General features: G+C 35.5%; 1 protein-coding gene across 1 annotated transcript in view; it reads right to left on the bottom strand.

Moving 5' to 3' along the window:
* The window catches only part of NAALADL2 (N-acetylated alpha-linked acidic dipeptidase like 2), a 406,653-nt gene that overhangs the window by 109,796 nt on the left and 271,821 nt on the right, over nucleotides 1–25,036 (bottom strand). Inside the window, exon 10 of the mRNA XM_033006356.1 lies at nucleotides 14,148–14,294. Within this exon, the coding sequence (XP_032862247.1) occupies nucleotides 14,148–14,294 (147 nt within the window). The remainder of the gene's footprint in view (nucleotides 1–14,147; nucleotides 14,295–25,036) is intronic.

The raw sequence follows: 25,036 nt of genomic DNA, 5'->3' as shown, positions 1-25,036 counted from the left end.
AACCAAACAACTGAAACCCCCAAACCTGGCTTACTGTGTTTATTTATGATGTACACTTGCACTAAATTTACTACTGATTTACTAGACTCATTTTTCTAACTTATCCTTCCTCAACTAATTAAGGGAACAGAATGCTTCACCTTCTAAAGGTACTAAATTTGCCATCCCTTGTGTACCGTCTTATAGCATACCTTCAATTTATATGCCAACTTTCAACCAATGCATTTTAAATCATGAAGAAAATCCCACAGCACTTCTGGTGATTTAATGTAAAACAGAATAAATACCAAGACATACTTTAGAGATCTATTTTGCTGTCATTCAAAAAACCCCTGAATTTTACTACACACTGTCTTAAAACTGGAAATAGTTCCCTGGTACATACAACAAACAATTTACTTTACTAGGCCAGGACAATGCTGTATCCACAACAGAGAGTCTTGTTTTCTTGACTATTATTTTAGAAACAGTTAAATTACCAGTTAGGAAACTCAAATTATGTAATTAATAATTCCATAATATGCTCACATTCCATATCTGAATAGATTTTTCTTGCCTACTGAATATATCCCAACATTTGTAAGAGAACATCTCTCTGCCCTTAACCTGGTAAATACTACACAAATACCTCTAGAATGTTTTTGTTTGTTTGTTTCTGAAGTAACATGCAGTGGAGGTTTCTCTACTCAGCAATAATGTGCAATCTGGAAAAACAGTCTTTATACTAAAGTTCTTTAATCAGTTTGACTTCACCCTTGTTACTATTTGTATGTACTGTCCATATTTGTGCCATCTTCACCCTTCAGCACTTCACAATATTTGTGCCACCAATTTCATATTGCACAAAAGTAAAAGACTCTTAGGAAAATACAACAGAGAGCAAGCAGTGAGAACAAAAATCCTTCTGAAATTTGTACAGGTAGACTGAACAGTATAAACATGCTAATCTAACACTGCTAAAATCTGCAAAGCAAATACACAAAGAAAAGGATGAAAGCAAAGAGTAAGCTGTTTATTTTCTTCACGTAGACCAAAGAATATTGTCTAGCAGATGAGAATTTAGGGGCATAAAGCTCCTGCTGGATCAGGATTGTGAATATAATCTGTTGCCTGTCCATATATACATATATGCTGTGTTTGCTCTATGAGCTATTAACCTGTTTCACTCTTTCTGCCTTTTTGTGATACAAGAGCATGAAGAGCAGAATTGCAGCAAACTGAAGGACACACACAAACACGCAGTGTCTGGTCACTAAAACACAAAGCAAGTAGTCAGTGCTTACCTTCAGAATGAACCTGGGAAACAATTTTAGTTGGGAGGCTGGATTCACCTGCAGAGCACACACTATAAAGTTATGCTAGTGCCCAAAACTATTACCCAGAAATCCAGAGGCTTACAATTGCATGAGGACTTGTCTGCATCTGTATTCAAAACCATTGCCAAAAATTTGTCATAGCATGAAGGAAAAAGCCCTGTCAGAAAAAAAGATAAAGAGAGAGCAGTGAGCAGAACAAAAATACCTCTGAAATCTGCACTGCAGGCTTTCACTAATTCCTTCTTCCATTTTACCCTAAGTCAAGCAATTGTCATGCGGTGTCTTGGCAGCAAATATACGATTGTATTCCTTTGTGAAACAGGTGTTTCACCTCAGTTAGGCTAAAAGACCATCTCTTCTCCATTTTCCTTTATTTTTTTTCCTGGCAGAGTGTAAGATATTGAACCAGAGTTTTGACTGGAAGAAGGATCAAAAAAAGAATTATAGAAAAGGGTATCTCATAGACTAAAATATGGCTTATCATCAGCTATCTAGACTACTTTTAGTTTGGAAAGGTACTGCAGACTGAAGGAGATTTTTAAATAGATTTACTGAAAAAGCAGATTATCTAGCATAAAACATAGCAAAGCCAAACTGTGGTTCTCCGATGTGTGGGTTAAACTGCATCAATGGAATAACAACAGTCGCTCATGTATGGCACATAGCATTTCTTCACTGATAAAGGCCCTTAGAGCTGTAAATATATCACAGCAGAGAGTGCGTGCCTCTCCCTCTCACTAGTAGGGTGACTCTTCTCTTAGCAAATGCTTTTGACATCTAATTAAATATTCCCCCCAAAATCCACAAAGAATTATAAAGTGATATAAAAGTTGGTTTTCACTGGTTATTACTTAAATGAAACTGAAGACATACAATGTATAGGCTTTAAAATTATTTTTAGAAAGCACAGCTCTGTAGTTGCCACAGACTAACATGTCAAAAATCTCATTCAAAGTGAGAATGACCCTAACTTTGTGAAAATGGACATGTCAGAAGGAGTTTCTGATAAAAGGCTGTTCTTTGGTGTTTTTATCATTTCAGTTTACTGAAGACCTTTTAGAAAAGAAACAAAACGGAAAAGTATTTTTGTTTTAATATTCTGGTAAGGATGTAGACTGGCCTTGTGATGTCACCAGATGCTGGACAAAATAAGCAAGGACTGCCAAATCAGACTACAGAGAAAACAGTCAAGGCAGAATTGGAATCACTGCTGCACAATTTATTTTATTATTCAACTCACTTGTAGTAAGAAAAAATCAAGCCAACAGTCATCAGACAGAAAAAGAATATAAGCACTTTTCTCTCATCTCTTTTAATTTCATGTTTTCTTCCTTACATTAGTAACTGAATTGAAATAATCACTGTAAAGCTATAAATTCACAGACTGAAGCAGAAAGCAAGCAACTTTTAAGATATTAGGATACTTGCATAGCTTTATTCCTCTCTGGAGTTTTCCCTTGACGATTTTAAAACTGAAAGCAGAATCAGCGGTATAAGTAGGAAGAGGCAGCCAAAGCCAGAAATCTGGAACCTCACAGAGGATCTTCCCAAAGTTTCATAAGGTTAGAAACAGGAGGCTCAGTTCAGATTCACTACATGTAAGAGAGAACACCTTTTCTTGGATGTATCATTTGAAGGATGCAGGAACATTTTGTAACATTTTATGATTAATTGTGAGCATTCCAATTATGCGGAAAACATGCAGTGCCAATAAGATCATCCTAAAAATGTCTTGCTATAAGCCATGAGTCCTAGTGACAATGCCTTTCATAGTCACAAAACTTAAAAAGCACAACAATTCTATTTTGCTGATTCTTATTTCCAGTTTTTATTGTTAGTGCTTTAAAAACTATTTAAGGTATTATGCTGAATGAAGAAATCTAATTTTATCCACTGGACAGATATTGTGTAGGTGGGAGGCTCACCATTTTGCAGTAAGAATTAAATTGCCTTTTGCTAAGAACAGTAATAATGTCTTCAAAGACAATATTTATTTACTGAAAGCCTTATTAAACAGTTCTTTAACAGCCACAATAAGATATATCAAATATTGAAAAATTTGAAAGAATGTATCACTGACTCAAATCACAGCTGTTTGATAGTCTAGTGATCTTGATTTTTTCCCCAAAGTATTAAAAGACAAAGCTGAATGACACACAACTAATATCTGGTGACACAAACCAGGTTCTGATACTTATTCCAGATACTCTACCAGAAGATTTTTAGTTGGTCTGTTGAATTTAGCCACTCAGAACAACAATGGTAAAACATTATCTTGAATTCAATATGCCATTTACTTCTTCAGGGAGCACAGATAATTCAGTGTCTTCTGTCTTCAGACAATAAATGTTTTCAGTAACTAGATGCTTCAGCAGGCTATCAAACAGAAGCAATTATTGATGTCTAAGCAAATGTCTTACGTGTTTTTCCATATCCCATTGACTCTGTTAACTTCCAGGCTGTCTTTCTTCCATTGACTTTCAACAGCCTTCAGTCAGTGCTAAGAAAATGAAGATCCTACGAGAGAATCTGCAAGGACAGAATTTACAGCAACAAGTTTTCATGCACTGTGCATGCTAAAGAAGACGTGCCTTTTTGTTACTTTACAGTAGGTTTATGTAAAGACTTTTCCCCTTCTGGATGCACTGTGGCATGTTTGGAACATCAAAGGACTAGGATTTGTGAGACCAGATTCTTTCGGGGCAAAGTAATGTATCCAACTGATGAGGACGTCATCAGTTTCACTAACATTACTGAATATCAAAGATGCTCTTCCATGAAATTAAGTAGCTAAATATTCATATTATTCAATAAAACAAGCAATCAATTGAACGTCAAGTGTATTTTGTCTTGTAAAACACTGAGTCATTAACCTTAACAATTTCAGCATGCTGTCACAACCAATACAACTAAATTAGTATCCAAGCAAACAGATGGACTAATGTATTAATATATTACTGGTGAGTACTACACTGAGTAACCCCTGAATGTACTGAAAAATTAAAAAGCACTAATTTACGTTAAAGATGGACAGAAGAGATAAAACATGTTGGTCAGAAGTAATATAGTATGAATAAACAAAAGCATAGCTATTGTAAAGACAGTATAGCCCATGAGTGAGAAAGGCAAGACACACAAGCAGCCGTGGTTAGGATCTATATTCACAAGTAGTCCCAGGACAATCTACTGAGGACTGTTCGAACTACATTTTGTTACACACCAGCAGTTCATCACTGGTCCACGAACAAAAATGAAACCTCTCTCCTCACCTTGACACATCTAACTCCCATTGCTACACTTTGTTGACCATAAAGTTCTACAACAAAGCTCATAAAAGCTCCCAGTAGCAAATGCAACAGCACCAAACTCTCCAGAGACAGTTCAGAAAAATGAAATCCTGGGTTCCCAAGCAACCTGCCATTTTGAGGCTGATACACGTCTGCTCTTTTACAAAGAATTTCTGGTATTCTCTGATATTCTAAGTACACTGCTACTTTGATTCTTCCATAAATACATGAAACATGTCCCGTAACTCCTCATGGGCAGCTACCAGCTGTGCATTTCCTTAAAAAATTTAACATATACCAGGGAGAAAGGAGAAGTAAAACAGGGAAGGAGGGGAGCCATGCAGAGCCTTATTTTTAGATGTAAAAGCTACCAAATTTCAGATCATCACAGCAACATGCTGCTATTAAGCAAACTCCCTATTAGTCTAGATATAGAAGGGGAAACATGGCTTCTATATAGGGTAGGAATCTCCCTGACATATCAGCATAAAACAAGTGGCGCTGATTCTCTTCTAAGAACATTTACACATATGCCACAGGCCTGAAAGTTCTGTTTTGAGCAGTTAAGGCTTGAAGTAAGTACAACATGTCTTCATATATGGTCTACCCCAATCCTTCAAAGAAAATGATGCCATGATGCTTCTAATTAAAGTTCTTGATAAATACACTTGGATCTAATAAATTAATTGGTACTGGGTGACACTTAATCCAGGAGGGCATAAATAATAACAGAAGAAAAACAGCATAAAAGTACCAGAAGCGCCTGATCAGCCATAGATCATCCAAGTAGTCAGTCAGAAATCTCAAGACAGTAACTAATTCTTCCCTGTCTGGAAGGGGACTGGAGAACATACTGGAAGTAAAGGAAAAAATGATCTGGCTATGCCATAACAGTGAGATTAATGATGTGATGCAAAATGTTGAGATAACTGCATTAGGAATATAGAGATCTGAAACTTCAGAACATAAAAACTGATTGACTTTAAGCACTGTAACTGTTTGACCTGTGAACTACAGTAGTGATACAAAAATGGCTCTCAATTCAGGATATCATAGATCAGACAACTCATTCATTTTAGATATACACACACAGGTACAAGGTTGCATTTGTGGAGTTAAATTTCTCGCTTTACCTAGAATTTTCTGACAAAACTATACCGCAGACTTTTCTGCCTTCCATAATGCCACCTTGATTATATGTACATAAACATGTGCATATAAAAATAGCGTGTGTGTATATATATATTAAGTATATAAACAATCACTGACAAGAAGTTTGCTAAGAGAGAACATAAAAGAACATTGGTTAGAAATTTTTACAGTGACAGTTATCAGTTTGGTATCTCCAACTGTTTCACATTACAATACATGTTACATTCCTAGGTAAGTTGGAGCTCAGACATTGTACCTAGAAGACAGAGGTGGCGTCCATCACTGAGGATTATCTATCCTTCTTGAGTCTGCAAATTATTTACTGGTTGTTTTCAGCTTTGTTGACATATACAGTCCATTCTGTATCAGAGATACAGAGATAGCGAACTGTTCTTTCAAAGAAACAGTAGGTTTCCATAAATTCTAGCAGCCAAAGAAATGGTAATAGTTCACTGGTAGTCAGAAATTAACTTTATTTTCATTGATTGTTTTGTGAAATCTAAGAAACAGTGTGCTGGAGACTACAATGGTAATGGACGGAGCTATTCATGTGATAATAGAGCCAGTAGCCATCAACTACACTACTGAATTACCTATGCTGTGATGATTGATAAGGCAGTTGCAAATTTGAAAATAAAAATCCCTCCAAATGCTTCCTACAAGTTCCCCTTAAATGAAATTAAACTTCTCACAGAAGCTAATTACTTAGACACTTTCACTGAACTAAAATTAAATAATATAAACATTCTGTCAGGGTCATAACTGGAACCAACTCAGTACATCAGTGAATCAATAATGATAGGAAACAGATTCTTCCAGTCATCAGTGCGATGAAAACGTCCAAGGTAAGGTCCCAGTATGGCCAGTCTGGATGACTGGATACAGTCCTTACACTTTACACACAGCCAACATGCAGAACTTCCCCATGCCAGCCTGATTTCTATGAATTTTTATGTTCAGTTCAAAACTTTACCTTGACAAAAACCAAACAAACAAGAAATGAAACAGCAGCTGAAGGTCCCCATAACACAGGATTAAAATGGTGCTCCTAATCACCGACACCAGAACCCTACACTTTACAGACAGTACTGTTCCTACACAGACAAAAATTGGTATAAACCAGCTGCCCACTCGCTCTTAAAAAGAACAATCCAGATGCACTGAAGAGCACTCCATACTGCCTAAGCCCTCCCTCTACACTAACACAAGCATATGAGAGATAAAAGCAGCATGCAACATGGGAGTTATTTTTCGGTAAATGAGACTCTAACTTCTCTCCATTAAGACAGCTCCTCTGTTTCTTTTCTCATAACAAAGAAAACTTGGAAAGTTTTTCATTTCTTTTGAAAGATGTGCATGATGGGTCAGTCTAACCGTGTAAATACTGAAATCAAGAAGCTACAGTAAGTTTCCCCAAAGAGCGATAAAAAAGGAAGAAAAGTGGGCAGGAAAGGGGGGGAAGGAATGAAGTGGAGACAGAAAGTAAAAACAACCGAGAAGCCACATTCATTGAAGATTTAGTGGCCTCTGTTTTACACCAGTGTGGGCGAAAATCACTTTTAAGGGCTCTAATGAAAGTTGAAAGTTACCTTCAAAAAGTTATGCATATTTCAACAGAAATAAAAATCATTATGCATTCTCTCTAAAGAGGATACAATCTCAAACTGTCAAAATTCTAAACTCTTCTACATATATTACATACAAATGCCTTCTATAAAGAAACCTCTTTTCATTTTTCTTCTAAATTAGCTTAGTGGTCCATGGTATTACACTATCTTGGTCTAGCCTGTGAATAATGTGACAGGTAATTTTTATACTTCTTGACTGTACTTAAGTTTGAGTGAAGATACGGAAAACAACTTTTATGGTCTAGGTGTAAAAGTAAATGTTCTGTAAGCCCTGCATACCCAAACTTGGACAGCTTCCATAAAATATTTCATGCTAAATATGTGTCCATCAATAAATAATAAAAAAGACGGTATTTTTTTTTAATAATGTGCAGTAACTTGCTTTTTCTCAAAACAAAATAATAATGCTAACATTGATGTAACCTACCACATTATCACAGAAGGGATTTAAGAGTGTGTGTTATCAGATAGGAATCATTATGTAATAGGACGCACTGAGAACGATGAATAATATGCAGATAACACAGGAAATCATCTAACTATAATATAAAAAATTGTATTCCTCATGAAACTGTCAACTGCAATGACATAGAAATGGATAGTAACAGTCTATTTCCATCTTGAAAAAAGCTAAAAATACTCTCGTACCAGCTTAAGTTTGCAAGTGATCGTAATGACTTCTAAATGCTAAACAGTTTAATATTGTTTGATTTAGAATGCTGAAGAAACAATCAAATCTCTTAACAAAAAACATGGCAAATCCAGATTATATTTTCTGTTGTACTCAAATATTATGCATCCACAGCAAGGCTATTTTTCCTAGTCTCTGTGATTTATTTATGTTGCAGTACTTCAGCAACTATGCTATAAACTGTGCTAAGACAGACATAATCAAAATGAACTAACTTGCAACTCTGGGGTTGGTTCTCTTCTCTTTAGTGAAGAAGCCCACTACTACACTTCCAAATACAGATCTTTTAAAAACTACTTTCCTCTGTCCTCTTTCATGAAGGAAAAAAGGTAAGTGTGGCCATCAGATTAAAATGTTGAATCCAGCACAGCAAACTACATTTTTAAGGTGTTCTATCAAGAAGAGGGAAAATGATACAGGATGATGCTCATATAAAATGAAAAGGCAAAGCTTAAAGAAATAAGGGATTGAAATAAGAGAAACAGAAGGTTAAAAGAGGAGGTATGGATAAAGTTCTGAATTTCTGAGTCTCTCTACACAGGTAAAACTATGGCTAGGAAGAGGAAACAACACAAATTTTTCCAGACCATGCTGCTGGTCCTGGTATTGTATTTTTATGTAATAAATGCAGTGTAAAAATGACAGGAAGGATTTATGCCAAAGAACTTTCTGGAGAAGGCTGAAGACACCCTTGACACCCTACTGCAAAAATTGTGTTGTATTTTAAGACATACATGTGGTACATTTTGAGACATAAAATGAACACTGATCTGTTCTAAGTAAATCAGCAGAAAGTTATTTGAAAGAGTGTGGTCGCTCAGCAGTTACCACACTATGGAAGACTCATGTGTTCTCTCTCCTTTCCACGTTCGATGAGGCCACTAAAGAAGCAGGATTAGAAAATAGCGCTTAATTTTGCCTCAGATTTTCAGTGATTCCACGGAATCTACCTCTTTTCCTCCACAAGTAATACCCCTATTTGAGCACACCAGCCTTAAACAACCAGTACCATAAGCACGCGGAAGCAGCCCTTACCAAAATATATCCCAGCACATTTAGTCCTTCTCAGTATAATACTGCTTGAAGTCACTATGTCTATAACCAACTGCTGTGTAAGCAGCTTATATTTTAAATTACATCTTTTCCATAACAGGTGATGCTTCTATTGCAGCTAAAAAGTAATGGGGCAAAAAAGCCCTCAGATCCCAAAGAGACTTATTTTATTCTGCCTCTGTAGTAGAGGTAAACTATACTACTGAATAAAGATACAACTCCAGTGTTACTAGCTCACTGTCTTGATATTTATATTCCAAAGAACTTTACAAAAAGTTCATAGATAAAATTATAAAACTGTACCAAAAGTCTAAACTTTCACACATTTAATAAAATTATTACCACTTTAATACCCTGCTCTTCTAAAATCCTTCTCATGTTTATGCTTCAAGCCTTTCATCAAGAGGTAGCACTGTTCCATTATACAAATGTGAGAAAAAAAAATAGTAAGGAAAGACAAAAACTAAACTAGGAAAATAACCTAAACTTTGAATGCAGTGGTTTGGCCAGATGTACAAACTGTTTCTCAGAAACACCACTTTGATTGTGAAAGGTGCTTTACAGATTTGAGTTAAATATGCCTCATAACTGCTAAAAATATGCCTACATAGTCACTGCTAAACTCTGTTCTACAGCAACAGAGAAATCAAGGTAGATTTATTATTAAGTAAAAAAGTGAGTTTATTTTGGTTCTCTGAACATTAAATAATTTCCAATTGAGTTTCAGAGGTATTAAACACTCAAAAATTTAATTTACATTACCTAGAATTGTGGGAACACAGCATATTTAATGGCTGAAACACCTCTGCATGGTAAGCTAGAACATGTGTCAAACAAAATTTTGAAGGATTTTAGTTTTGAGTGACTTTTATTATAAAGAAACAAACGTAGGAATCTGACCAACAAGTTCTCTGCCTCCATACAGGCTTTCCACCCACTGCCTCAAAATCACATTGATTGTAGGCACTTTCTGAAATAAATCATTCTATCTTCACAAAAAAGCGTCTTAAGTTGTGTTAAACAGGATAATACACAGCCCTCTTGATTCATGCATCTTTTCTACTCATATCTCCAGTTATAGGAAATTTCATATTAGTTAACAAGTAAGCGTTCACAATGACTATAACCACTTTCTGTTAATACAACCACAGATTTAAATAGGGAGCCTTTTATTTCTGTAAAGGTTAAGTTTCAATAATTTTTAACACTATTTTTGTATTTTGTAGAGGTCATTCACAAGAATAGAGTCGAGTCTACAGTGAATGTTACATTATATGGATGAACACGGTTAGCAGTCACACAACTGAAATAAACTAATACTAGAATTTTCATTAATGTGCAAATTTAAAAAGATGCTGAAAAGCAATAGAGATGGATATAAAAAAGGCATGTAAGAGAAGAGAAACAAGGTAAGCTATTAAGTGATAAAGCAGTATCTTCTATTACACAGGCACACAATCAATGTATATCCATTCAGAAAGAACAATGAAGAATTCAAATAGAAACTGAATGTATACTTTTCATATCATAGATCACCGTATCCAGTGTTTTCAGAGATATTCCTAATTTACAATCAAGCAACCAAGAGCTGAGCTTCCGTCGTGTTGTTTGAAAAATACTTCACTATGGGTGAAGAATTTACATCTAAGACACTAAGCAGAATCATGATGAACAGTGACTTATCCAAACCCATAGTTTTGTCTGTGACATGCATGTATTTTCTATCACTGTGGAGGATATTTATGTATTATACCTGTTATACCATTTTTTAAATTGAAAATACATTGTTGTACAATCATGACTAATACACACATGAAAAAAATATCAAAATTTACTCACTTGCTCCAATTTGTACCAATGATCATATGACTGGGTAATTTCACTGATACCTAGCTCTTACTGCAGTACAGAATAACAAAGACAGGTCTGTGATCTAAGAGCTCTTTTTACTTTATGCTGCTTTTTCTTGTTGATGTAAAGCTCAGTGAAGGTGTTTCTAATGCTATTCTCCAGTGAGGTGAGGACTAACAGACTTATAATCATGGGCTTTCAGTAGCAGAGAAACTCAGATTTTATATCAACATTACTTCTCTCTCTGGAGACACTACATGGTCACTTGGATGTAAATTTATCATTAACTTGAATACCATGACTCCTCCTCAAATCAGAGAATCTGCAGCGTTATGAAAAGCTGATCAGCCTTTCTCCTAATACATTATATAACCCTTATGTGGAGGTAAAGAGAGTGCACCAGAGGTTAGGAGGAGAGGAAGGCTTTCTTCAGCAATTGGCAAGAAAATCCTTGAGAAATAGGTTAATATTATGTTTTTTTCCACTTGAGAAATTATTCCAAGTTTACTTCTTACTTGAAGACTAAAGCACTGAATATTTTCTGCTAGTAAATAAATGAGCTGCATTTCACTTAGTGCATTTTTATACTAGTGGTTGAATACTCAGAATGCACTTTACTAGCTCACAGATCTGACCATAGGCATTTGCCATGCAGATTTAACCTCCCCAAGGCTGTGGTTCGCTGTATTAGGTAATTTCAAGCAAGACAGTTTTACTTACTCTTCTGGTCCAAATGTTTTCTCTTACAACTTTTATTTCCTCTTATTTACTCCTCAGGCTCCTGCCAATGAAAAGTTTTTATAACCTCTCTGAGGGTTGGCATTACACTGACTGTGTAAGAAACGAATACCTAACTCTTGCTCTGTAGGCAGACCACAAGGCACATGTCTTGGGCTTTTTTACTCTAAAACAGGACTTTTTTTTTTTTTTAGTGTGGAATAGCAACAGTTTTATGTGACACTGCATGATGTCTGACAGGTGGATAAAATAAACAAGTAATGTATGTTCCTAAGGAAGAGAATTTCCTGAATAGGTCACAGTAGTGAAAGAGACAGCAGAAGAAACCAACCTGGGAAAATGATAGTCTACAAAAGCACATTAAAACATCCCATTTCTGAAATTTGTTTTCCCAAATCCAAATCTTGTTTTGCAATGAAGCTGACAAAGCTGAGGCATAGTTTAAAAAGCTGAATGGCTTGGAAACAAACAAGCAAAAATCCCACCCTGCAAATGAACAGATTATTTTCAGTCACTACTCTGCACAAGAGAAATTCCTACAATGTTTATTAATATGACTGTAAACCCAGAATACTTTGTCTGTCTTGTAAGAGTACTATCCCTGTTTGATACAATAAACAACTGCAATAACCAGTAAACAATGAACAGATTGTCTGATAGAATATAGGAGAGACAATGAGCCTATGTTTTGAAGAATTGTTAATAATCAGTACCATAAATAACAGATATATAGCAAAGAATCCAAATTTAATCATTCTGTGTAACTTCACTTTTAGGGAAAAAAAAATCCATCCTCTTGCTAACAGAAATTTACACATTTTGCTAAGCAGATTTATTTTTCACAAGAAATAGATCTCATGGCGTCAAGATCTACAGTCTGAGAGGTGCAGTACATCAACTTAAAGACTGCAGATTACACTTATCACAAGCTTATTTCTAGGAAATTATTTTGCATGAAGGACAAAAACTGAGTTTTCAAAAGAATCAAATTTGCTGTGTCATATTTAAGAAAATATGAAAAAATCTTCTTTTATCATTTTAAATACATCACTGAGTCTTTTTGAGAGACAAAAAATACGCATCTGCAAAGTTAACTGAACATGAAGAATAACTTTGGTAGGATTGAAACAGGCAATAGCCAAAGGAACCTTCAGCGTCCACGTTGAAAACGTTGCTGGGAAATACTTATTTTGATATACTGAAGTTTGCAGCTTCTTTCTGATGCTCTATAGATCCTACATATACATATCTGTAATGAAAACTATGTGGAATAGCTGCTAAGTGACCACAAGAATTTGCACTGGACCACGAGCCTGTCAAAAACATAGCACTCACAGGTCTGCTTTCACATTTCCCTTACAGCCTTTGCCTTGTGTTTAATCTGAAATAGAATACTTTGCCTAATAGGTGTAGTGACGTTTAGAAACAGAAGTCTCCTTATTTATATAAATTCTTGACTTAATGTATTTTAATTTACACAACGACATGACAACAGTGCTCCAATGTTTGGCATATTTCTGTTTTGTTTTGCATTTGTGAAATAGAAGCATATTAGCATGTGGTGCCAGGACACATTCCGGTTCAACTGAGCTTCAGCTTTGTTCTTGAACTTGGAAAGATGCGTGCATATAAGCAAGCATAGTATAAGAAGAGAAATGAGGGGAATATGAAGTCAATGCATTGCTACATTTACAAGAAAATACACACCTTTTCTCATGACCACTGTATCTTGAAATAACTAATGCCAGGCTTCCTGATCCTCAGCTGACTAATTGAGGGTAAATTTGAGCTGTCCAGGTGCAAATACAACTGACAGCAGTGAAGGCTGAGGAAGGCCAAACTTTCGTAACAGTTTATCTATGTTTAGTTCCAGCCTGGTCTCCAAACAGCAGAACATCTCTTACTTCCACTTACCTTGCAAAAGACAGTGGACTGAAAAAGAACACGGTGTTTTAAAGACTCCAATCAAGCATACAGATCTTTACAACCAACATATATACTAGAGAGTCGTATTTTGCCCACACTATGAAAATGGATACAAAATTAATTTTGAAGACTGTCTCATCCTACTCCGCATGAAAAAAACATAAAAATTTGTTTCCTCTATGCTGAAAGCAGTCTGAAAAGTTGGGTTAGATAACATGTAACCTATAATACTATCAGCAATATTAACATTTTTAACATAATGTCCTTTAATTTGTTTATGCTTTTCATTTGTTCTAAACATTTATCTACTTGTTTGAATGCTATATCCCTATAAAATCAGCCACTTAGAAGTTCTGTGGTAATCTTCTGAAGATCTGAAAAAAACCCTGCACTTACAGGAGATAACTCTCCACTACAACATGCTTGTCATGTAAGAATATAACCTGAGCAAATCCAATTCTATCTTTCTGATATGTTCAGTTTGTCCATTTTTATTCATAACTACCTCTGATGTTCTGATGTCCTCATAAGAAAACTGCGTGGCAGGTACTCCAAGATGGTTGATGAAATAATCTGAATCTCCCTGTATCTGCACAGAACTCACGTTAGATCCTGGACATCTAGTCTTTTCCACACAGTTGAAGCTCTGGCTCTGAAAAACAAACACAAATCAAAATTCTACTTACTCATCTGCAACCAGACTCATGTATCAGTATCTCATTCACACAGCGTTCTTTGGGTTGAAGCATTTAAGAACAGGTTGGAACTTACACTGGTATAAACAAGTATTAACTGATTCACACATAGCAGTGAGTCAGTTTACAAACCTTTCACCCCCTTGATACATACTGCAGTCTTAGGGATCAGACAGAGCAGAGAATTAAGAGTGTGCTACAACATGGCTGAGTCTTTCAAGGGACAATGAAAGTCATGTCTAATTGAAATGGTAGGAGGGGGAAGAGAAGAAGCCTTTGATAGAATATGAAATGTCCCATACTGGGCAGGAGATTAGAGGTCATCATGGTATCTTTACCATCATGTTCTGAGATCTTTAATAGCTACTAAGGAATCAGTTATTTATTCAGTTAATAGCACGCTCTCCAACAACAAAAAGCTGAATCACATAACTGTATTCAAGATGTCTATGGTCTATGAAATTATGGCAATGTAAAGAATTTGCTGCAATTGCAGAGTAGGGATTAAGAGAAAAACAGAATTAAAAGGCTAAAGATACATAAATACATATTTTCTGGGTAAATAGCTTAAAACAACTCTAGTCAGTGACATGTTTGTATTTCATTCACATAAGTATTTAATGGTGAAATCTTAGCAACAAAACTGCAATTGATATAAAGGTGAAACCTGGAAAAGGAGCCCAAGATTGAGTGCTATGTCCTAGTGTAGCTTTCAGATACATCAGGTAATTACACACTTAATAAACAGTAGGCACAAAGGCTTTCAACATCTATTATAGCAAATAAGCTACTTCGGTTTCTTTTTAAGAATGTTAGGAAGTTGAACTATTAGATATTATTTAAATTTTGCTAACTGTTTATATAGTATAACATAACTTCCTCAGACCTACCTACTAAATTACTAGCTTGCCACAAGAACAGTGTAAGATTAGTTCTCCTTTAATAAAAACATACATGAGATTCTGTATATTAAAGTTCCTGAGGTTAGCAGGAAAATTTTTTAAGAGTTAGAAAGAGACAAATCTTGGTATTTTTCCATTTTTAAATTACCATAATTATTGCTTCAGTTTCACTTCAGTGCTACGAAGAATGCAATTGCATATTACCCAGTATAAATAAGGGCTGCAGATTCTCACAGAAAACTATTTTAAAATACCTTAAAGAAATATCTTCCATTTCAGAAATATTTCTGAAAGGTGGTTATATCACTCTTTTTTTTTCAATGTTTCTGCTCCCACCATTCTTACATACATTCACAGTCATGCAAATTCCATGCAAAAAGACTGAGTTATAGTCAAATTAGAAATAAAAGTTCACTTTTGCATATGCAGTCCACCTCTAGTAAATATTATCCCCTTTAAAGATATTCACAGAGCAACATGATTCACAGCAACGAAAATTCTGCCTTTCCATGGCACAGTAATAAAAAAGACTAATAAAAATTGAACAGTAATTTAGCATTAATCTTAAGTGTCATTTGTAAGTCATAGTTGATAAAACATTGCAGACAAAAGTTTAAATCAGGGATTTCTGGGGATTTTTTACATTTAGATTAAGAGGGTTTTAAAGTTTTTAAACCTGAAGGCATCTCTTCAATTACAATTTTTGTTCTTGAGTTTCACTCCTTCTTTACACCTTCTCAAAGTTTCAATCACATTGCGAAGACATTTAGCAACATCACAGTGTGGCTGTTCAAAGGCATACAAATCCACCTTCTATCTAAATAACCTCAAAGTCAGTAACCTTGTTTTCTAAAACCTGAAGCTACAACAGAAACAGCTGTAGCCCAAACCACATCCTCATTTCAAAAGGTGTTTTTAAATAACCACACTTTAACTTCTACCACTTTTCCCAGTGAAAAACACTGTATAGCACACATCCACACATAAAGGCATGTTTAAAATTTTACGTATATATGCACACAAAATCCATTCTTAAGTGATTGCTCTTTTCAGGAATTATAAAATGTTTAAGTATCACACAGTGTACTATACAACACTGTAGATTAGACTATCTCCTTAACTTCCTCACACTGCTCAACAGATCCGGTCAAGTTTCATAAATGATGAGTAGTCTGTTCTTCCTTTAATGTTTAAAAGTTTACTGAATGATGTGAAATATCGCTTTTGTGTTCAATAGGAAAATCTCTGAAATAAGCAAAAGAACTAGTTACCTACCAAAGGAAATCACAAAGTTAAATGACCAAATTAATCCAAATAAAACCACTGGGCAAAACAATTCAATATCAGAAAACACAACAGACATGAAGAGTCAACAAGCAAGCCACATGCTACACGGAAGGATCTTGTCTTTCTAAAAAGACCTGATCCCAGCTGTCAGTAAACACAATGGCAGCAAAGCTCTTCAAGGCTAATGCTACTTGCATCTACTCAGGTTAAGAATTTATGTGACCATCGTGACTATCCTGAATTAATTTTCAAGAAGTAATCAATAGAAGGGATATCCTGAAATGTGGTAAGGACCATAAAAATCTTAGTGTATAGCTCACAGACGTAAGGAAATTGATCAGGGAAACAAATGTCTCTTTTTTCCCTTGTCAGTCTAAATCTTTATACCTTTCAGTCTACTAAGTGAACATTAACCTTTCATCATCTCCCATGTAATCGTATCTAGAATTTGTTAGGGGATTTTCAGAAAAGGAGTCCTGTAAGGTGCTGACTGGGGGTACAAGTGTGGACTTGGGAATGTATACCTGGAATTCCCAACTGAAGAGGGGGTAATAGAGGGTAATAGAAAAGAAAAACAAAGTTTATGCAATGAGTAACATTTCACAGAACAAAAATTCCAGAAATTTTTAATTTAATATGTGACAAATCAACTGGTGAAACTGTACAAACGAAGTTCTAAGGCATTTTCCATTAGTGTCATCTCACTACATTCCAAAATTGTTGACTAAGTATCAAGAACATTAGGAAGCTGTATCATTACTGTCATCTACTAAGCAGATTAGGTTTCACAAAAAAAAAAAAAAAAAAAAAAAAGGCAACCAAAGTTATAGATACTTCAGGGACACAGCTAATTAACAGAGTATTTTGATATTGTTTCCCTTTCTGCATTGTTTCTAAGAGGTGAAAGTGATGGTAGAGTCAGTTAATTCTGAATATAAACCAACCCCCATTTCTGCTAGCATTCCAGGAACTAGAAAAAGAGACGTCTTCCTTTTCAGAAACCCAAGCCTGACTTTTAGCCAGTATTCTGCCCCACAGAAAACACTTTACTATATTCCATTTTAACTATTCAAAAAGAATCTGTTACTTTTTTGATCACTATAGCAACAATGAAATATCTTTTAGGTATAGAAATTAACATACTAAATGTTTACAGATTTGGTTAAGAGTACAATGAGATGCAGTACTTTTTGTTTTTCACATCACCATCCCTCACGGTGTAGGATTTGAATTTTTATGACAGCAATGTTCAATTCAATAGTGCTGGCATCTGAAGAGTTCAACTGCGTTGTTCAACTTTCACTGCTCTGACTCACAAGCCCCTGATAACGACTAGTTCTATGGTAACTATTTAACACTGCATTAATATGGGAGAATGCTTTATGTGCAAGATACTGTTCTCTTCCAAATTATTTTTATTGTTACATAGACTCCTTGACATCAGCATTCTTCAAGTCTTTGGCAATGACTGCAAAGTTCACGTAGTGTGTTTTACATTCAAGAAATGAAATGTTTCCCAAAATTAATGGACTTAAAGAATAATTATGTCCTACAATTAATAAAACTTTTCCATCAATGAAGTGCTGTTAAACTAAGAGGCAAGCTTTTAACTGAGTCAATGCAAGAACAAGAGCCCACCATACAGCATGCCATATATTTCAGATACAATAACAAATCAAAGCAAATAAGCGGATGAAGGAGTCAGCGAAGCAAGCCTCTTCCTTCACTCCTGTTACAGTAAAGAAATTGAAGAACAATTTTCTGGAGTAAGATGCAAAAATGAAGTAGACTTAGCATGCAAAAGAATAACGGCAGGCATGGGAATGATGAGAGATGGAATGGGAGTAATTAGGTAGTGGGACATTTTAGTCTCTGTGTTTGCCTAAATACAGGTGTTTAATGTCATCTGAGATGCTGCGAGGCATTCGCACAGACTTTAAGGAAGACACAGGGGAAAGTTGTATCTTACTGGATCAGCATCTGTAGAAAGGAAGTATCACACCTCAGATGGGATTAAACTTTTTTGTCTGTGTGACTGAATGGAGAGCCAGTTCCATTATTTATACATATTTGCTTGTCAATGTCTAGGCAGTTCAACCTTATATTTATTATTATTGTTTTGCAGGTAAAAGTAACATCATCAACTTCATTTATAGCATTAAACCCAGCAGCCAGACATGTAACTGAGGCCATACCTACCTTTTTATAGGACTATTGCCCACAGATACTGGCTATGTTAGTAGCTGCTGCTTTCATTTCCTTCCCTCCTCATCCTTACCTAGAAGGACCATTCTAAATCTTTGTTCGACCTTTCCGCACTGAAGACACTGCTGTTTCTGACACAGAAAATAACTTCAAAGTCCACTTAGTTAATCAACCGGAGATATTGTTCTTGTATTACGTGAAACACTCTGCTACCAAAATGTACAAGCACTGTCTCAAGTTTCTTTCAACATGCAGCAGTGATGAAAGCAGGAAAAGATCATCTCCCAAAACTGTAACTGCAATTTATGACAAGAAGGACAGCTTCCATGCTTGGCAGCAGAATGCCTGATCCTTATCGCAAGCCAAGGAGGCATCAATGCAGAACAGAGGTGAAAGACTGACTATAAAAAAAAATTACTCCTGCTAGGAAATGAAGGCCACTCCTCAGTAAAGGCTACTAGGGGATGTGGGCCACAGAATTGACAGGAATGCGGGAGAAGATTACATCAATGCCAATGTTCAGAAACAGGATTTAAAAGCATTCTAAAGTTCTTCAATGCCAAATAATTTGTCAATCATCATGTAATAGTAACTGTGTATCACTGGGACATTCTGCTTTCCTTTTCCTCCCTCCCCCCAACTAATTTGCTATTTTTGTATGTTTAAATCTGAAATGGTGTCATTTACCAAAAACCCTCTTTATAATTTAACAATTTGATTAATTCTAGTTTTGATAATCCTGAGAATCTTTCCTTTCATATATGCAGAAAACAAGTTGTGAATTCTCCGTTTTGAAAAAAGGTTTAATTGCTGTGCATTACTTCACAAGTTGCAGTCAGGTCCTACTTAATGATCCTTTAAATGTTAGCTTTTATGTAGGCAAAAAAAAAAAAAAAAAATCTTTGAAATGCTTCTAGAATAAATTATCAGCAACACACTCTAAGAACTAACTCCCTGTTGTAGAGTAGGCAAACTACATTTCTTCAGCTCGTTAGTCTTACAGTAAAACACACATAATAGCACTATTTAGATCACTCAGTTGCTCAGGCTGGTCTCCACTGTGTCAATCAAGCCCTCCCTTTAGATTGGAAGGAAATCAAGCCATGTGGTTAGACAGTAATCAAGGAGTGGCTCATGTCAGCGCAAGGATGCACATGCTATTTGTAATTGAATAATTTTATTTCTCTGGAGTTCATTTTGGTTTTCAGCATCATGTTACAGGTTTATGTTATAAATTTGAGAAAATGAAGAGTACCATATGGCCCATTAGATACATTTAATTTTGGTTGATGTTATAAAATAGACCTGACACATCTAAAGTATAATCAAGTGGTACTTCACTGCATATCTTATTCTACCTCTAATTAGAGTTAAGCATTCATAGGTGCCTTTTGCTGCAGTGTTAAGATCCTGGAATAAATAAAAGCCTATATTAAAAAAATAATAATTTATTGGCCATTTCTACAGTTCACCTTCCACCTACAGACACGTACCTGCCCGTTACTTCTGGTTATCTTCCTTCCTTCCTGTGACTCAAGCTGAATTTAAAACCTTAGTAGCTTTTGAAAACAGATTGAAATGTCTAAGTAGTTTTCAAAAGGACAAATAAAGAATGACCAATTAGTCTTACAATGTGTCAGTGATCCCAGCTTCAAAACTGCAGCAAGGAAGCTTATTCTTCATGAATAATCAATCTCCATTTCTTGAGCTGAATCACCACCTGTGTTAGTAGCTGATGCAAGGCAAATGCGTTTAAGAAGCTGAAGCATGGTAAGACAATCTAGATGAAGTAAAATTATCTAAACAAAGAGCTACAGAATTTATTAATCACTGAACATGTAAAAATGCAGAGAGCAACAGATTAGCATCTTTATTACTGCAAATGTGTTATGCTAAATCATCATCAACAGGTAGGAAAGGCCAGAGAAGCTGCATAGCAAAGTATTCACAAGTATGTATGTCTCACATCCATAAAAACTTGCTACACTGACAAACAGATCATTAGAGGAAGAAGGTTTCACAGCTCTTAAAAATACTATTAGCTTTTTGCTTACCCTGACTACCAAAACCTACTCAAAAAAGTCATGGAGTTTCTAGGAATTGTATTAATTCTATGGCAGGCATACTCCTCTGTTTTCTCCCACCTGGTTATGGGGTTTGGCTATAAATATCCTACTTTGCTCTGTCTTTGCTGATTGATCATATATATATATATTGTTATTAATGTAAATCAGCTCTTTATAAAATTATTAGGGAGATTTAATACAGCACTTTCCCATATAGACCTCAAACTACTTTTCAAATCAACTAAGGGCAAGCAAGGTACCTAATATTTTAGTCTTGCCCAATATCACAGAGCAAAACAATTAAATAGAAATTAAATGCATATTTCCTAAATTCTGAGCCTTATTAAATTGTCATGTCAATAAAAATAATTCTAAATTATATCCACTCATTCTTTCTCTGCATGAGAAAAAGAAAAGAAAATCTAAATGTGCTGATTATAGTTAATATGCTATATACAGAAAATAGTTGTGGCTTAAATAGCTTGTTACTCACCACCATTGTGATGTATTTGCCTATTTACACAACGCAATCATCTGATTACCTAGACTGTTTTAGGGACATAATCAAAATATTTAAAAAGGGATGGGCAGGCTATTATGTAGACAGTAATATTGTAAAAAGCTGCCATTTCGATGTTTGTGCATGTCTTTCACATCTATTTTGGCCATGACAGAAAAGTTCAAAAAAGCATGTACAACCCAGTTTCACAATGATCTCTGACTTCTTGAAAAAAATGTCTAAAATCTGAACATTATTAATTGACCTTTAAGGGCAACACGTAGACTCCTAGTGAAATTGCTCTGTAGCACTACAAACTCAGTCGCAGAAAAGATGCAAGTAACTCTCAGAATTTTTCCCTAAATTTGGTTCATCAGTATTATCACAGTAAAATGAGAATGTTCCCTGTACACACAAACACATGCTTAATTGAGAGTACTACCTTGTCACTAGGGAGAAACAATGACCACAAGAAGGGTGTAAAGACATCAAGACATTGAGCATAATCTTAAATTCTTCTGACATCCAGCATAATGCAAGTGATTGACAAACAGAACACTACAGCTGCCAGGAATCACCATTAGCCCCCTAGAAATTCTCCTCCAATATACTCTATGTTACACAAAAGCACTGCATCTGGAAATTCCAAGAGTGAACTGTTTTTTAGCCTGTGTGGGAAGAGAATACTGTATTTTCACATGCAAAAATTGCCTCTCAGATAAACCATATGGCTTTAAAAGAATTATTTGAAAATGCATGCAGGTATCTTGCATGACAGGGGAGATTTTTTTTTCACCCAGGGGGGCAAAGGAAACTGAAAATTGTGACAACTACAATGCTTATAAAAGGTCAGATGATGCTGAGATGATCCAAGACCCAGTTCTGATACTGCATTCCAGTTTCTAGTGAACCAAGAAAAATTCAGGTTAACTATGCAACACAAGATGCCATACTTAAAATACCAGTTTTACCTTTCAAAAAAATGTAAAATAATTTTGGCCTTTTAATGGTGACTTCCTAACAAAATCAGTAAACAATAATATCAGTGGCTATAAAACAAAGCGTAGAGAAACATGTATGCTTGGTGTGAAATATTTAAATATATTGCTATATGATGTACTAGTTTACAAATTTAAATTATTTTTTATTTAATTTATAGCTACAAAACATGAGACAAGCATAAATGTGTACTGCTTGTTCAGGGCTTCATTTCCTGTTAAGCAGCATTTGCATGTTTTGAAACCATTGTCTTATTTTTTAAAAAATATGACCATCAGTATAAGATCTTTATAATAAATGGGACCTCACAGGACCGAACCACATTTTAGATGCAAAGTTTACCTCAAACTGGTAATAAACACAAAAGCAAGGTAGTTAAAAAAATTATATAGTATAAATTTAATTTCCTTTCCTTGACTTTTTCTACATTTAACTTTATCTACTGACAGTCTCCCTCTGATTCCTGATGCTTTTTACATGATACTGAATTACATTTATCCTTTCTATACCTAAATTGAAGTCATATGCCTCATTAATTCAGATATACTTGTTGCCAACACCCAGTACAAACTGCTAGGAATTTTAATAGCTTTTTTAAGGGAGGTAAAAATCAAGCAGGCATGCTCCCATTTGATAAGAGAATTTCAGAGCAATCAAATATTTAGAGCTAAAATTACAGAGCATAAATTATAGAAGTGGCAAGACTGCAATCAGAATGCCATCAGCAAATCCAAACATCTCAGTACCTTAAAAATATAGTGTGTTACAAGGTTTAACAAAAGTAATTAAGAAATTACAGAACATAGCTATGATAGCTCTGTTTCTCCAAAGTATCCACTTACCCCAGACTCCTACACTCATCAACCAGAAAAGTACTGCATTAAAACTTCTCCCATATTTTTTCATCAGTACAGATAAAGGCAAGCTCTCCAGCACCTCAGTGTGGTGGTGTGCTCCCCCCGCGCCCCTTCCTGATTACAGCAACAGCCACCAGTGGTGGTCACGATGGCTGCATCTGGTTCAAGTTGGACTCTGGCGAGTCAGATAGCAACACAATAGATGAGGGCCATAAACCTTGTTCAACAGTTGAGGGCTAGCTGAGCATGCACCAACCGGAATACAGCTGGTATGCAAATATGATTATAAGTCAATCATCTTACTCCAGCAGCGGGATGCATGTCAGAATCTCCCCTTGAGTAGGGACACCTCAGGTTACTCTTCAAGGTTGAGAGAATCCTTATCGCATCAGATACTCAGTAAGTGAACTGGAGATAAGCATGCTGAAACTCTGAAATCTTCGCTAAATGATATAAAAGATTGAGTGCACATATATAATCCTTTAGACATAAACTGTTGACCAAGTCTGGGACTAGGAGTGGATCCAGCCATACCTAGATTCCTCTCTGAGAAGGAGTTTAGAAAGCAAGGGGGTCCATTCTGAACCTCGCGATTCAACAGGAAGGTCACCCTGACAGTTTTGTCCTCTATGCACTAAATATCAATGTGAGCCTTGCCATTGAATCTTGTTAAACAACTGTCGTATCTACTATCAAACTTTGTTAAATCACTGCTTTATAGCAATAAACGTATTGCTACTTCTCTCTTAGAAATGAAGTGCATCACTCTCTCCATGACACTCAGGTACAGTAACTTTAAAGACTTAAATTTCATGACCCCAGGCTCTGCCTCAATATTCAGTGTACTACTTTTATTTAAGGCAAAATTCAGAAAAAGGCTTAATTGTATTACATTGCAATAAACACACAGCAAAGAAAATATTATATTAACAGACGGAGCCTGTCTCCACACCCAACTGTGAACACACTGAAAACACTGGGCCTTTTTTCCTTTAGAGCTTATATTTTTAAATCTAGCTTTTAATCTAAGCTATTTTTGATAATGGAATGGTTGCATTTGTAATTAAAGGATGAAGTCAAACTACGTTTTCATTATGTAAAAAGTAGTATTTTCCTGGTCTTAATGGTGTTCAAGCTTTTTCTTCCAGATGTTTAGTAGCAGGAACACTGGTCAGTGTTAGTTGTCACATACATGCAAATATACTGTGAAACCTAGGTTTAACAAAATGCAAATTAATAATTTTTAATATAAAACACTGATAAACTGGGACTTGATAAGAACGGCATGACTTCCCTCATGTTTTGTGCTGTAGTAACATTTGTTGCTAATGTAAAAACACTGTTTAAGTAGGTAAAAGGATTAGGATTTGACAACAAAAACTCATTTTCAAATGACTGATACTTTATACTCTGTGGAAAAAGCTGTGGCTTGTAAACCATTTTAAATGCCTAATGGCATTCTCATTCTATAATGCATAGAGACAGAACGACTGTGAAGCCAGTTCACTGTGGTCTAAGTCTGTGATGATCGGGTTCTGCCATGCTACTCATTTTGGATTGCATCATTCAAACACTCCAAATGGATAATAAATCATTCGTGCCAGTGAGATTACAGTCTTGCTTCTCCATACCCCACAGGAAGAAAAAGAACAGAGAAGTTACTTGTCCCTCTAAAGGGAACAGATATGTATACTCCACCTATTACTGGAAGAGTTATAATATGTCCTATTTCAAAATCTCAAAAGTGTCCCAAACAGGACAGTCATTGGGAGGTTGGATATCAAATGAATATACAGTAACATATTGTTCACTGGTCTTCACAAAAAAGTGAAGTTGCACAAAAAAGTCAAAAAAGTGTGGTTGCTCACAAAGTCAAAAAGTCAG

The sequence above is a fragment of the Tyto alba genome, unplaced genomic scaffold, assembly GCF_018691265.1.
Source record: "Tyto alba isolate M040663 unplaced genomic scaffold, T.alba_DEE_v4.0 Super-Scaffold_10, whole genome shotgun sequence".
NCBI classification, from domain to species: domain Eukaryota; kingdom Metazoa; phylum Chordata; class Aves; order Strigiformes; family Tytonidae; genus Tyto; species Tyto alba.
This window is presented reverse-complemented; position numbering and strand designations above follow the sequence as displayed.